Source organism: Ailuropoda melanoleuca, chromosome 3 (genome assembly GCF_002007445.2).
Source record: "Ailuropoda melanoleuca isolate Jingjing chromosome 3, ASM200744v2, whole genome shotgun sequence".
NCBI classification, from domain to species: Eukaryota; Metazoa; Chordata; class Mammalia; order Carnivora; family Ursidae; genus Ailuropoda; species Ailuropoda melanoleuca.
Genome location: NC_048220.1, coordinates 141665173 through 141680660, shown reverse-complemented (window position 1 = coordinate 141680660; position 15488 = coordinate 141665173). Strand labels below are relative to the sequence as shown.

Genomic DNA, 15488 nt, shown 5'->3' with positions numbered 1-15488 from the left:
GCTGCGGGATCCAGCAGCATATGCCACGGGGTCTGGGAGGCGTCTCATGCACTCAAGGGTCAGGTAATAGGCATACGGGCCCCGGGCTATGGGCCCTGCAGCAGCCGTGAACCGGTTCTAGCCCCTCTCGGCCATGGTCCAGAAGCCCCTAGAAAACACTTGGCCACTCACCTACAGAGAGAGCCTTGGTGCAAGTCCAGGTTTCCAGAGCAGAAGTTCCAGTGCTCTGTCCAAACACATTGAAGTGGGTAAGAGGAATAGCTTGACTCTACCCATCCCCCTCACCCCCAGGAGGGCACAGCTGAGGCCCAAGGGAGATCCCCCATGCAAGCAAGCAGCCATGCAGGATGCTGCCAGAGAGAGCCCCGGCCCCATCCATAGTGCTGAGTCCTGAGCTGCATAAGGGGGCAGGGAGCGGCTGGTCAGGGACAGACAGGGACTCTCGAAGAGCCTTCCAGGGACACGGATCCTACTCACTGCATCGTGGCCTCCATCGAGAAGCCGCCCAGGAGACACTGGGAACACCTCGCCCACGGATCCCCACACTGCCTGCATCCCGACCCTGTGGCCGGCTCCCTGCCCACGCTGCCGGTGGCGGAGGAGGCAGCGAGCTTTGACAGATGGCTAGTGAGCACACACAGAAAGCCGGCTCCAATCTGAGGGCCAGGGAGAGACAGACCACAGACTTTTGCAGGTTTTGTTTGGGAAAACAAAAGGAGGCTGTCAGTACTCTGTCTGGTGCCCTGCCGGATGGAGAGGAGGCGCGAAAGCTTAAGAACTCCGCCACAAGAGGGAGCAAGAGGCGTAGAGCAGGTGTGACCAGAGCCGGCCTGGGAAACCTCAAGGTATTTTCGTCCCAGATTCAGTTAATAAAGACTCGAGGGGGTAACTGCTCTATCAAATTGAAGAAAGCAATGAAAAACTTCAAGGAACACAAAAACTCAAGGAAGAAAGGAACAGGGAAACTAAAGAACAGCCAGAAAACCATTAATAACAGAGCGTTAGTAAGTCCTTGCCAATCAATGTGACTCTCAATGGAAATGGGCTGAATTCTCTACCCAAAAGGCAAGACTGGCTGGATGGATAAAAACACACAAGAAACAACAGGTGTTGGCAAGGATGTGGAGAAAGGGGAACTCTGTGCACTGTTGGTGGGAATGCAAACTGGTGCAGCCACTCCGGAACACAGTATTGAGGTGTCTCAGAAAGTTAAAAATAGAATTCCCAATGGATAAAAGACCTAAATGCAAGACAGGAAACCATCAGAATTCTAGAGAAGAACACAGGCAGCAACCTCTTTGACCTTGGCCACAGCAACTTCTTTCTAGACACACCTCCAAGAGGCAAGGGAAACAAAAGCAAAAATGAACCATTGGGACCTCATCAAGATAAAAATTTCCGCACAGCAAAGCAAACAATCAACAAAACTAAAAGACCACCAACAGGTTTGGAGACAATATTTGCAAATGACATACCTGATAAAGGTTAGTATCCAAATGCTACAAGGAACCTATCAAACCCAACACCCAAAAAACAAATAATCTAGTTAAGAAATGGGCAGAAGACATGAATAGACATTTTTCCAAAGAAGACTTCGGATGGCTAACAGACACATGAAAAAATGCTCAACATCACTCAATGTCAGGGAAATACAAACTGAAACCATGATGAAATACCACCTCACACCTGTCACAATGGCTAAAAATAACAATTCAGGAAACAGGTGTTGGCGAGGATACAAGAAAGGGGAGCCCTCTTGCGCTAGGTGGGAATGCAAGCCGGTGCAGCCGCTCTGGAGAACAGTATGGAGGTTCCTCAGAAAGTTAGAAATAGAACTACCCTACATCCCAGCAATTGCACCACAAAAATACAGATTCAAAGGGTTACGTGCACCCTAATATTTATAGTAGCATTATCAACAATAGCCAAATTATGGAAAGAGCCCAAAGGTCCATCGACTGATGAATGGATAAAGAAAGTCAGTCAGAAAGACAAATACCATATGATTTCACTCATGTGCAATTTAAGAAACAAAACAGATCATAGGGGAAGGGGAGGAAAAATAAAATAAGATAAAATCAGAGAGGGAGGCAAACCATAGGAGACTCTTAACTGTAGAGAACAAACTGAGGGGTGCTAAAGGGAGGTGGGTGGGGAATGGGGTGGATGGGGGATGGGTATTCAGGAGGGCACTTGTGATGAGCGCTGGGTGTTGTATGTGAGTGATAAATTACTAAATTCTACTCCTGAAACAATATTACACTGCATGTTAACTAACAATAATCTAAATAAAAACTTGAAACAAAAAAAATAGAATTACCATGTAATCCTGAGCTTCTTTAGGTCCTTTTCTTCTTAAAATAACAGAAGCCTATTTCACCTAGGAAAACATAAAGATTTTAAATGTAAGATCATGTTCATGTCTCCATGCCTGGACTGCTTTCTCTCCTGAGAATTAAAAATGTCATGTTTTCCCTCAACTGAATCATTTGCCTTTAGGTTAGAGACTGGTCCACCAGGCAACTCCTCCATATTGCTCATCCAATTTTTCAGGTTTCTTTGATCTTTAATACTCTCAAAATTTGAGGGCCAGAATGATTGCTTCACTAACAGCCTCAGGGTGAGGGCCCCCTGTAAATTAGTATGTGGCTACAGGCTCATTTGGGCATCTAAGTCTCCAGAGCCCAATTTTTAGGTATGAAAGAAAGCATATTTCTAGCCACATTTTGGCTAGAACTGTCACTGAGTTAGAAACTTTCTCGGCTATATTAGCGCTGCGTCCCTACTTCATCACTCGGGAATAGCACAACCAAACAAGGGAAAAGTCCAGAATGGATTTCAACCTTAAAACTTAAAGGAGAGAGAGAAGGAGGCCTCACACCCAACTAGCGAACATTTTTAGGTAAATGACCAACATGATTGTTATAGGTTGAATTGTCTCTCCCAAAAGAAGACATGCTGAAGTCCTGGCCCCCAGTACCTCACAACGTGACCTTACTTGGAATAGGGTTGTTGCAGATGGATTTAGTTGAGATGAAGTCCTGCCAGAGTAGGGTGGGCCCTAACGCAATATGACTGGTGTCCTCATAGGAAGACGGCCATGATGAAAGAACGCCATTTCATGGTGGAGGCAGAGATTGAAATGATGTCATGGCAAGTCAAGGAGCACCAAGGATTGGTAGCTGACTACCAGAAGCCATAATGAAGCAAGGAAGGGTGTCCCCACAGGTTTCAGAGGGAGCGCTGTCCTGCCGGCACCTGATGTCCAACATCTGGCTTCCAGAGCTGTGAAATGATAAACTTTCATTGTTTTGAGCCATCCAGTTTGTAGTACCTTGTTTTAGAAGCTCTAGGAACCTAATATGATCAGCAGCACAATTGACTAGTCCAGATCTGGGATTTTATTCCGTCTATCCTGGATGCCCCCTCTGCACTACACACTCCCCTTCCTCCTGGCGTCTCCCACACACACACAAGGAGCAAAGTAACCCAGGAATGCATCTGTGGATGGACAGATTTCTCGTTAAACTGCAGGAGCCATCTGGCACTCGCCCATGCGTGGCCCACACAAGAGAGAAGGGGGCTCCTACAGGAATCAGCCATTCTTTTTGGCTGGACGAATAAAAGAAGTTTTTGAAAAACCTAAATGCAATCCATGAAATCGCAGTGCAGTTCTTAGTTGACAGAGAGGGTCAGGAGGGGAAAGGGCATCCATGTGTTGGCCCACAAGTCTGGTCTATAGGCTGGACGTGCCTCGTTATTTCCAAGGTGCATTTAGGTCCCATCCAGCAATTACTTGTCTTGTCTTCCCTTGTCCTTCTCCCTCCAGGTCCCCAGCTCCTCCCACCACTCATTCTCATGAAGGCTCCAGATCTAGGCGAGGGGTGGAGCAGAGCATTTCTGCCCCTTAAACCAGTGTTCAAACACATTAATGTGAGGAGCCCCAGAAAAGGATTGCTTGCCTGTATCTTCTGTGTGATTAACTGAAAACCCAGCCAGGCCCTGAATCGCATAAAGAGGGTCCTGTGTCCCCCTCTCCGTCAGTGATGGGGACCTGGGCTGGCTCTGCATGTTTGGGATGTCTGGTCCCTTACCTGGGAATGCAAGGAGGACCTGAGTTCTGATTGGTTGTACTGATGACGCTGCTACAAGATCCTGACCTGGGAGTTAACATTTTCCTTAGTTTGGGGGTGACGGGTGGGGGTGGAAGGGGGAATGTCATAGCTGCTTTCTCAGACCCCTGGAATTACAAAGGAACAGAAGGTTCACGAAGCAACATGAAAATGTAAAACTCGGCCCGCACATCTGAGAACGTTGGCCGTGTCGTACCACTTTCACTGACTGGGCAATATGGCGTCAGTATAGTCAAGACAGGGAAAAAAATGAGTTTAAAATTCATTGCAGCCAGCATTGTTTATAAACAGGGCTCCCCACAGTCCCCTCAGCTGTGCTATTAGACACAGCTGTCACAGGCTCAAAAAGGAATAACTTCATTTTTTAGAATCAGTTCTGAGCAAGCAGGAAAGTGGCAGCTCTCAGCTTACTTCATGCTCAGGAGCCAGTGACCTCCTTGTGGCTGGGGAGCTCACGTGCTTACAGCCCAGCTGGTTTAGTAGAGAGAAAGAGCCCCTAATGCAGGCTCAGCCTTTCTGGAGAGTTCTCTGAGATCCTAAGCTGTTCAAGTACCAGACTGGCCATTCTGCCTCCATGTTCCCTATGCCCTTGGATCTTTCACTCCGTTCATGATAATTCACCAATCTACATTTTCTTATCTTTTTCTCTACTTCTCCGGCTCCGGCTCCATCCCCTCCTCTGTCACTCTGTAGCTAGTACTGAAGTTCGCAAGTGCCATTTATGAAGTGCCTCCCATGTCTCAAGCCCTGTGCTGGGTTTATCACTACCTGACCTAGTGACCAGAACAGCCTGTAAAATGGACACTGTGACCCCCCCTTTGGCCGATGACAAGAGTGGTGTTTGGAGGGGTTAACCCGGGTGGCACAGATCAACAGAGCAGAGGAGAGTCAGTTCCTGCATGGATTTTCCTACACCAAAGCCCCCCTGAGCTCTCTCACTACCACATGGACTCCTCTTATGTCATCAGCCCTTGAACCCTCGGTAGAGAAACAGGAAAACCTCAAAGCAAGTGCAACTCACAAGCAGGAAGTAATTATCTGGTATTTATTTGATTTAATTACACATGACCTATACTGCTTATGTGACATATATCCATACGTAATCATAATTTCTTTTTCAAGTCTTATTTACTGTTTCATGTGGGAGATCGTCATTTGTCAGCTACGCGGGACTCCCCAGGAATGGTAGGAGATATCTCCTTCCATGCTGTGCTAGTCAGGGTACTCCAGAGAAACAGAATGGTTAGGATATAAGTATCCTATATAAATATATATCAATCAAGAGGTTTATCATAAGGAATTGGCTCACACGATTATGGCGGCTGGCGAATCCAGAATCTGAATCGTGAATGTCCCAGTTGGAAATGGGCTGTAGAGCCAGGAGGAGCCAGTGTTTGACTTCAGAGGCTGTCAGGCAGGAGAGAATTCTCTCTTACTTGGGGGGAGGTCAGCCTTTTCTTCTAAAGCCTTCAACTGATGGCATGAGGCTGACCTACATTACGGAGGGCAGTCTGTGCTTTACTCAGTTTACTGACCCAAGTGTTAATCTCGTCCAGAAAACACTCACAGACGCCCAGAGTAACATGTGAAGGAATGTCTGGGCATCCCGTGCCCACCATGCATGCCGACTCCAGGTATGGGGGTGACCCTTGCCTACAATGTTGTGGTGAGGACACGGGCAGGGATCAATGACTGAGGTCTACCTGGACCCAAGGAGAAATGGGACAGTGGAGCAAGAGTTTCCGTCTGTGTCTCACCTTTGATTTACAAAATCATATGAAAGAAGGCCTGAGAACAATGGCCTGACCAAAAAGTTATGAGAAGCTATATAACTCATAGGTGAGAGGAGCTGGTAGAAATTAAGTTCCCTGCTTCATTTTTTTTACCTCGCATGATTGCTAATTTCTAGAATACTGTCTCTTTCTGAGAGGGATCACTTTAAAAGTTGAAGAAATCATATGTCAAATTACCCATATTGATCTTAGAAGGATAAAGAGAATACTATTCATATGCCTCTGTTCTTTCCTTTTACGTTTGTTAGAGCTTGGAGATAAAGTAAGAAGTCTGTGTTAATTTGGAAGAATCTTCTGTTACTGAGCTCTCAGAATGGGATTATTTTGTTTTGTTTTGATGCAATCTGGGCCTGAAGATGTATCTGAAAGGTGTGTGTTTGATGTAGAAAGACATGCACTGGAGGCTCTCAAGTTGATTGATATACGAATTCTAAGTCCTGTATGTATGTTGTTCTGTATTGTTTTTGTCTGTCTGTCTGTCTGTCTGTTCTCTAATAGACCAGGCATTTGGAAAGACCTGAAGACCATGGGCTCAGTGTCTCTCTTTATATTCTTCGTCACACTGCTTGTTCTGGGTAGACAGGTAAGACATTGCTTTTTCACGTAACTTCCTCTCAAGTGCTGTGTTAATAATACTTTGCTTGTACGTTGACTCTACTTAAGTTCTAAAAAAAGAGTCCGTCCGGTGATGATGATGGTAATACTTTGCTGTTGCTCCTTGTAGCTACTTTCATGGAAACACGTCAGAATAATTTTATCACTTACGAGAAACGTGGGTGTGCGTGCGTAGACACAGACAAAGGGAAAAGATCTCTGATTTCTAACACAAGAGGCAAACTTGGTGAACGGTAGAGATGTGAATCTGTTTCCTGCTAAATTTCAAAATAACGTTGTAGGTTTTATAAGCCAACAAGAGTGTTCCCTCAGTAGCTGACACTCTTTAGAAAAATACCCCCTTCACTTGGGTTTTGCCTGCATTTCAGAATGAATGGCTTGTTTCTTTTTCTTAGAAGTGGGTATGAGTACCTTTGCCATCACTTGCAATCACTCCTAAAAACAGAGTCCTCTGTTCAAAAATTGTCTTTTGTGATGTGAAGGGAACCGTCCCTCCCTGGGCTCCCGCCCTACTTCTGGTCTCCAAGGAGAGGCCGTGGGTACAGGATCTTCAAGGACAATCTTCTTCCTCCAGCTGCACACAAGGACGATTGCCCAAAGAACAAAGACTCATTCCACACCACGCACTCTGCCTTCACCAAAGTTTCCTTGGAATTCTTGTATGGATGCTGTGACGCAGAGAAGCGATTTACATGGAAATGACCAACTAAGATGCAAAGCCAATTAAATTATGTACAGGTCCCTAAGCAGTTAAACAGTAGGAAGTTAGTAATTGCACAGTGAGAGCAAAGGCCAGATCTGTGGCTGCCAGTCCAGCAGCCTGCAAACCCTGTCCTCTTCCCTCATGCCTTCCTGGGAGCTCCAGTCTCCCTGGAGCTGAACTATTGTCCTGCTGCAGAATTCTAGGACACCCCTCTCTCCTCCCCGTCCCACGCTGCCTGCATCCCAGGCATGTGCGTGGTTCTGCGTTCTTCGGCTTGTAGTTTTCACCCTCTGCATGTTTCAGTAAACCCATTAAACCATGCCCTGTTCTTTTCCCCTGGTTTCATTTGTTTCTCCCAAGACCTGGCTTTCTCCACTATTGACCTGCGTTCTGCTCTCACTCACAGAGAAAAGGCATGTCCACTCTCAGGAAACCTGATTAGAAGTGAAAGATGGGAAATAAACGGGCTTCTGTGCAGAATATCACCTACGTGATCGTTCCTCCAGAGACATGGCGGACCCCTCTGCGGGGGTCACCTGTTTCTCCATTTCGTCCCAGGGATGTTTGGTCCTGCACTTCCTCCTGCTGGAGTGATCACTCAGGGTTGCTTCACAGCAATACATTTTAGGGACCTAAAAATCAAACTGAATTTTCCCCACTCTTTTATTGGTCACTGAGGTGATAAGCACGCAGTACCCCTACATACGTGTACGTGTTGCTGCCTCCAGTGGTGCCCCGATCCGTTACTCTCTGACGTGAGACAAACAATCCAAAGGGTTCAAGGTTATGGTTGGGCATAATTTAACACAACAGCTCTGACCTTCATCTTACTGGGAGTCATCTCTTGTTCTGTCACTAATGTTAACAATAGGTCGTATACGCACCTAGAGGCCTGAAAAGTCGCTGCTCCCTACAGGCGTTAATGATCATTCTCTAATAGCTGGCACCTGGGATGTGCCAGGGTGAGCCAGGACGAAGGTTCCAAGTCTTCTAGGCTCATAAGGATGTCCAAGTTTTTGTGATGTAATGCTTCTGCATACCCTTCTGAAAATACAAGGGTGTCACAGAAGTCCAGTATTTAACATAAGATTTTTAAGTTTCATAAATAGGCACAGACTGAGGGTCACTGATTACCCAAGTCGTTTTTTTAAACAACGGTATGGACATTTTGCAACTTAGTTTTGTTGTCATGTGTCCTCATGACTCCCCTGTTCCATGACCATCTTTTTTGAAATGATGGTGATGTTTTTGATTTCTGAGCAAGTTAGCATGCTAAATATTGGGTATCTGAAACACCTTAATAAAACCATTACACACCTCCTGGAAAAGAGCTGGGGTTCTACTCTCTGTGTTGAAATACAGTCAGTGATAGAAATGCCAGCCTGAGCTCAAGAGACGCTTTGGAGAAAGGAAGATTCCCTGTATTTCTCCCGAGTTTAAATGACCACACAGTGCCATTGAGGGTCTGCGTTCTAGGTGGGCTCCTTCAAGATACGGATCCGGGCAGGTGGCAGTCTGGTGGCCTCACTTAGGCTTGATTCCCATGTGCGAGGCTTCAGAACCAAGAATTTGTAATCACATGCTGCCTGCCCCCCGCCCAGGACCACCTCTTCTGTCCACACAGAAAGATGTAAAGCCCTCTAGTTCCTCAGCTTGCTTTCGGAGCTAGACATGCAACAGCTGCCCTTGAGGCTGTGTCCGGTGTGAAAGACAGCAGTGAGGCGCCCACAGATGGCCCGGGGCTTTTCCAGGCTCTTCCTCTTCCCTCTTGTCATTGCCAGCTCAAATGAAGGGCAAATTCCACGTCTAGTGGGATCTGGGCCCTGAAAACTGTCAAGTAGCCGCAGACAGACTCTGGGAGATGGACGAGGATGTGGGGGTAAAGGTTCACGAAGCAGGACTGCTGTTTTAGTTGAAGGGACTTACAGAGTTCTTGGAGGCAGTGGCTTCCCGTGACCCTCTGCTGCATGCCCCATGTAGCCTGCCCCTGGGCATCTGTGTCAGATCCCCCTCTCCCTTCTCCTATAAGGACACACTCATTGGACAGGCAGCCGACCCTCAATCCCGCATGATCTCATCCTGAGATCCTTAAGTTAGTCACACCTGCAGAGTCTATTTCCAGAGAAGGTCACAGTCACAGATACTGCAGATGAGGACCTGGACTGTCTTTCTGGGGGACAGCATTGAATCCATTCAACTGGTTTGTCATAGAAACATCTGTCTTCCGTTGGGCGCTTCTCCCTGAGTTTCTGATGAGCTTGTCCTTCAAGGAGAGGGTCCTCTGGCAGAGCGCCCCGGGAAAGTGGGAGGTAAAGAGTTGCCAAAATGTCGCTTTCGGTCCACTGGAGCTGGTCCCACAGTGCCTCTATTCCTTTCATACAAGACTTACCGAGTGCTGCCCGTGATGCAGTCCCAGTCACCGGGGAGGCCTGAGCCACTCCTTAGTACGGCTCGTGGAAACCCCACACAGTCCCCTGCCCTGCCTGCTGCTGGGCCCCTCCCCGGGTCACTTTGTCTCATCTCAAGTGTGCATCTGTGTCTTCTCTATCCCACCATCACAAATTGCCAAGTCGTCTCAGTTTAGAACCAGCCACACCACTGGTTCATCCCCAAAAACCCAAACAAATAATCTATTCTCCAAGCGAGAGGCTTTTTCCAGTAAGTACAGGGCCTGATTTCTCTAAGTGCAGAATGTGGAAGGTTTGGCATTAATGTAAAATTTAATATAAAAAAAACATTAAAAATATCTCTTTTGCAATCTTTAAAAAAAAAAAAATGTCTCTCTACAAAGTAAAAAAATCCACACCAGAGGAGGAGGAATCATTTTTTAGCATATCCTACATGGTTCTTATCAAACCTAAATAATGAAAGATCATTGTTCTTTCGTTTTCAAAATGTGAATTTTTTTAATTGCCATCTGTGCATGAGAGGCTGTGTGTATGTGTGTTTGTACTGCACTAATATAATTAATCAAACCAATAAAACAAACCCCCAGCATTGATTTCTTCTTTGCAATTTTTTTTTTTTGGTCAGGAAGTTACACTTTGGGCTGGAATGCACCCTGTTAGGCCCTTGAGTTACAGGAAGAGTCCTTCAGGGCTGTTTTCACCATATTAAATTATTTACATCATAGCAGACCTAACACGATGCCAAAATCAAAGAGACCCTTTGTCAGGAAGCAGGCCTCTCTCTCTCTACATTAATAATAGCAGTTTAAAAAAAAACATTAAATTCCACTACGTTACAAAGCATGAACACGTACGTTTTTTCCTAGCTGGCGCCATCTTAATTAAATGATGCCCAAACGAACTTTTGTGTAAATACAATGTCATTTTTTCAGTGCCATGCAATCCTGAGTGAAGAAATAGGAAATTTTCAATGAATACTGAATCACAGGATTTTGTGGTAGGGGAAACCTGATGTTCACATAGTAAAGGCAAACAGCCACAAACGAGCAGCCTTATTTTTTAAACGCAAATTATCCAACTGTGCACTCTCTCAGCTCACGTATTTCCCGTTTTTCATGTATTCATTGTTTATAGTCTATTATGCCTCTTCTCAAAATGTAATTCGAGCCATCTTTTATTAACATAACTTTGCAAGAAACTTCCATGTCTCTGACCACTGGCCCCCCTGTTTCTGAGGCTGGTTCTTTCCCAAACTTGCTTTTTTGCTAATGCAGGTGAGGGGTTGACTGGGAGATGTTTCGGGGGAGCAGCGGGCTTCGTAGGGAGGGTGACCGTTCTGTTGGGGGGTTCGTTTTTCAGTTTTGTTTCATTCTTTTTGTTTTCTCTTTAAAACCTCTGCTCTCTGGCAGGACGAGATGCCTATTGTTTCTTTACCTCTGTGTCCTCTTGTAACAGAATGAATATTACTGTAGGTTAGACTTCTTATGGAAGAACAAGTTCAAAAAAGAGCGGGAGGAGATAGAAACCATGGAAAACCTGAACCGCGTGCTGCTGGAGAACGTGCTGCCCGCGCACGTGGCGGAGCATTTCCTGGCCCGGAGCCTGAAGAACGAGGTGGGCACCACAGGGCACTGGGCTGGGGCAGGGCGAGCTGGTCCTGGCCGTGACCTGGAGGCCGGTGGCCCTTCAGACACCTGAGTGCTCCAGATGTCTGCTGTTGGCCTGAACTGGTCCATTTTGAGGAGATATTGTTTGGTTTATAGAGACGTCAGCTGAGACTAGTGAGTTAGAATCCGCTCTGAATGTGGGTTCATTGTTCCTGGCTTTTGTTCCCCATCACGTGAAGTTTTCAAGGTGCAACGGGAGTCCCTGGGATTCCAAACAAGTCACAAAAGTGGCCTCTCCATGGCGTGAGGGCCGCCTCCCTTACCAGCATGCAACAGAGACCAAATCAAGAGGCACGGTTCCAGCAGGTATCCTTTGGCTCACGGCTTCCCCGAGAGCCTTTAAAGGGCCTTAGAATTTCATAGACAGGACGGAGACAGAATTAAGACATTATCCACACAAGAGCAGGTCGAAGACTTGAATCTGCTCCCTTGAATGGATAGAGATGGTGGTTTCTCGGAGCCTATGAGGGAATGGATACTTACTAGAATTGGAAAGACGAGGGTGTCATTTTCACATCGAAATGGCTCATGAAGTCAGATGTCACGAGATTTCTTTCATGTTCCTGACGTACGAGAGTCAGCGGATGTATTGACAGCGGGAAACCCGTGTTTGAGCACCCACAGTGTGCAAAGGCCTGTGTTGCGCCATGGGGGTTTCAGAGATGAGGTGCAGTCCATGTTTGGGGGAGGTTTTCAGTTGGGATCAGGAGCAGATGAACTTGCAGATGCATGAACTGTCTGATTGCTAAGCCCACCCTCCATGACGCTAGGGTGCAAAGCAAACTCAGGTGAGAAGGCTTGGAGCAGTGTTTTCCTGCAGCGTATTTAAAGTTGACGTTAGGTAGAAAAGCGCCGGTGGTGAGTGCTGGATGTTATCACCGTCTTCCTCCTGGAAGTGTGCTGGGCGTGGCGAGCCGGTCAGGTCCCACAGCTGGGCTCACTGACTGTGGACCACTCACTTTGCTGTTTCTTCTGCTGCTCTCCGCAGCCTGTCTGCCTGCCGGTTACCGATAATGAAATCACTGCGTGTATTAAGAAGGAGCCATCTGCTTTCAGTAGGGACATAGAACATCTTTATGTCTGTATGCCTGGCCGTCAGTTCAGCTCATAAATTCAGCGTGAGCCTAGCGTTGTCCCTGCGCCGTGGCCAGGCTGGTGCTGGGCCTGGACACAGATGAACGAGACAGAGGTGGCCCCTTAGCCTGGAGGGGACAGCGTCCTCTTGTCTGCAAGCACACTAGCAGCATTAATGTGGGAGTCCTCACATTAATGTGAGGAAGTGACTTCCAAAACTGAAAAGAAAGTTCTAGAAACTGGCTGGGGGGATGGAGGCTGGGGAGGGAAAGAGTGAGAATATTCTGGCTGCAAGAGGTTACTTCTGGCCAGAGGAGTGCCTAGTTTGAGCTTGAAAAGGTCCCTGGGATCAGCTTTACCCCCTTGCAGACCCCTCCTGATGTCTCCTGACCTCTCCCTGGGCCAGACCTGGGGAATCAGCAGATCTTCTCTGTTCTTCCCTGTCAGTCTGACTTCTTCTAAGCAAATGTCTGAACACAGCTGCCTCTTTGGAAATCATAAGGAACGGCAGGGTGGGTGAGGGGAAGAAACCTAGAGGTCGATCGCATGGGCTTGACCCTTACGACCACGTGTGGACTTTGTCCTGTGAACTTGACCCGGCTCCATCCTCAGGCCGAGCCCAGTCTCCCCACTCATAAAAGGAGAAGCACTGAGTTTGCAGTTGCAATGGGTGAGACACTACACATCGCATCGCCCTGAGCGTCCCTGGGGTGGGCCTGAGGAGGGCATTTGACAGAGCAGGACACAGTCCCCCGTCCACACAGGGGGCATAGCTAGCATGGGGGGCAGCGCCAAAACGCCGGCGCTGCTGGCAGCTGATGCTGACTCATCCATTTCCTGAGTGGCCCTACTGTGTGCCAGGCCATCACCACGACTCTCAGGTGCTCTCCAGAGACGGGCGACCTTTCTCTTCAAGTCTCACTAGTGCGGCCTTTTTAAGACTGGAACACACACAGGGTCTCCTGGAGCCTTCACCACCCGGGGGGGTCCCAGAGCCGGGGCAGGGTGGCCCAGTAGGCTCGAGTCCTGACTCCGGCGCTGTCTCTCTGCACTGGCATTTCGGGAACTCTTCAGGGACCAAGTAAGAATCGTCGATGACATCAGCTCTGTGCTGTGTTTCCTTCCTTGTCAGATAAGGAAAGTGAGTTCCCTGGGGGACCTCATGCATGGCCGCTTCACACCTGTGTGCACTTGGAACCTGTCTGAGGCCCCGAAGTAATTCCCAGCTCGCGGGTGGCTCGAGAGGATGGCTCATCCCTGCCCGCAGGAGCCAGAGCCGGGACCCCGGCCGCCTGCAGCCCTGTAGGAAAAGGAACGTGTGCTCCGTCCCGGAGCCTCTCTAGCTCACTGCCACCGACCGCTCCAGGCCCCAGAGCCACAGACCCACGTCAGGGGTCTTTGGTTTTCGCTCAGGGTCCCGCGATCCCCGCACATCATTAGATATGTTTTCTCTAGCTGCTGAGTTTGCTCAGGAGGGTAGAGTGACACAGGCTGAATCTGAAATTGGGGGCATCGGACCAGTGAGACGGTCCCTGACTCGGTCGCTTCATTCTGCACAGCTGTGGGCTGCACGGTGCTCTGTACGGAGGGAACGGCACACAGCTGTCCTTGGTTGTCACTTGCCATATTTTACTGCCAGGTTGTGTCGCTTGAGTTAAATATAGGGAGAGCTTCACGAGCTGCCACTGTAAGTCTGGAGGATTAAAAGCTTTCGGGGACCCCCGTCGGGCACCGTGCCATCAGGGCGGCCCGCCGTGGCTGCTCAAAGGCAGCCTGTGGCTCAGGCAGGCTTTGCTCTGTCTTGGTGAAGATCAAACGGTGGGTGTAGGAGATCCTGCTGGTTACGAGCTTCCTGGGAAAAACCTGAATGCACAACAGAGCTCACCGCACAGGGCTGAACAAGAAAGAGAATCACTAAACCCCCGTCTCACAGTCCTGAGCGCCCCCACTGTGAGTCTCCGTAAGGGACGATTATGGTTTTGGGGTTTTCCCCCCAAAACTCCTAACAAGGTTACTGTAAGGAGACTCGTTTGAGTGCATAAACCATAGTAAATTCCTGCCTCGTTCTTCTGACTTCCTGACAGGTTGGCTGCCCACCTTCTCCTGTCCCCATCAGACCCTTCCGTCCTTGCCTGACCGTCCCCGGACAGAAAAAACCATTCCCCACCCTAGCGATGGGTAATCCTGGCCTCAGAATCCCAGGCCAGCCAGGCTGCTGTTGCTCGGCCTTCTGCTACTAGGCAGTGATGGCATGTGTGCTGTTTGACGGCACAGATCCTGTCAAGGACCTCTGGCGTCAGGGCCAAGTAGATGCCCCCTGAGTGAGCGCTCTCTCTCCTTAAGCCTTCCCGAGGGGGAGGTCCAGCTCTCATGGAACGTGCAGGCCCTGGAGAGGGATCTTTTCTGCTGGATTCCAGGCCAGGCATGACAGCGTGCCGCCAACACGGGGGACCGTGAGAGAGCCCTGCACCCAAGAGCAAGGCTTCTCGAAGGGAAGGGATGCCTGCCCCGCCTGCTACACATGCAGCTTCCCTGCACCTTCTGGGCCCTGCTTGGTGGCTGAGAGCACAGGTCCAGTGCCAGCCCTGGCACTTCTGAGCTGTGGGACCCAGGCCTCCATGCTCTCAGAGGCTAGGACTGATTTTAAAAGCAATAATTCATGCAAAGCTCTCAGAGTGGTGCCTGGCGTGCAGTCAACACTCAATTTCAGTTATCTTGTAAGCAAATATCCCAGATTCATGCAAAACTTCAGAATCACTGCCCACTGGAATTTATTAATAGCTTCAAGAAAGTCTTCTTCCCCGGCCCTTTACGTGGCCCAAAGAGGATGGAGAGCAAACCCCAGTGTAATCCCTTTGCCCTCGACTGTGGCAGCTCGTCCTTCCCAGCTCTTCCTCTGGGGGGTGGGCTGAGACCCTGGGTTACTTTTAGAGCTGGTGTGGGGTTGGGGACAGGAGTATGCCTTTCCGTTCCACTGTAAGCATTACCAAGGCATGGTTTTCTGGAACAGTCCTTGGGAACATGACACGTGACCTCAGCCAGGACCGATGTTTGCAAAGAGCCTTCCAACTCTTTTTGATTCTCTAGCCCACCAC

General features: G+C 48.5%; 1 protein-coding gene across 1 annotated transcript in view; it reads left to right on the top strand.

The window, feature by feature from the left end:
• ADCY2 (adenylate cyclase 2) overlaps nucleotides 1-15488 on the top strand; it is a 396485-nt gene that overhangs the window by 343645 nt on the left and 37352 nt on the right. The window contains exons 18-19 of the mRNA XM_034657099.1: nucleotides 6425-6509; nucleotides 11108-11266. Of these exons, the coding sequence (XP_034512990.1) occupies nucleotides 6425-6509; nucleotides 11108-11266 (244 nt within the window). The remainder of the gene's footprint in view (nucleotides 1-6424; nucleotides 6510-11107; nucleotides 11267-15488) is intronic.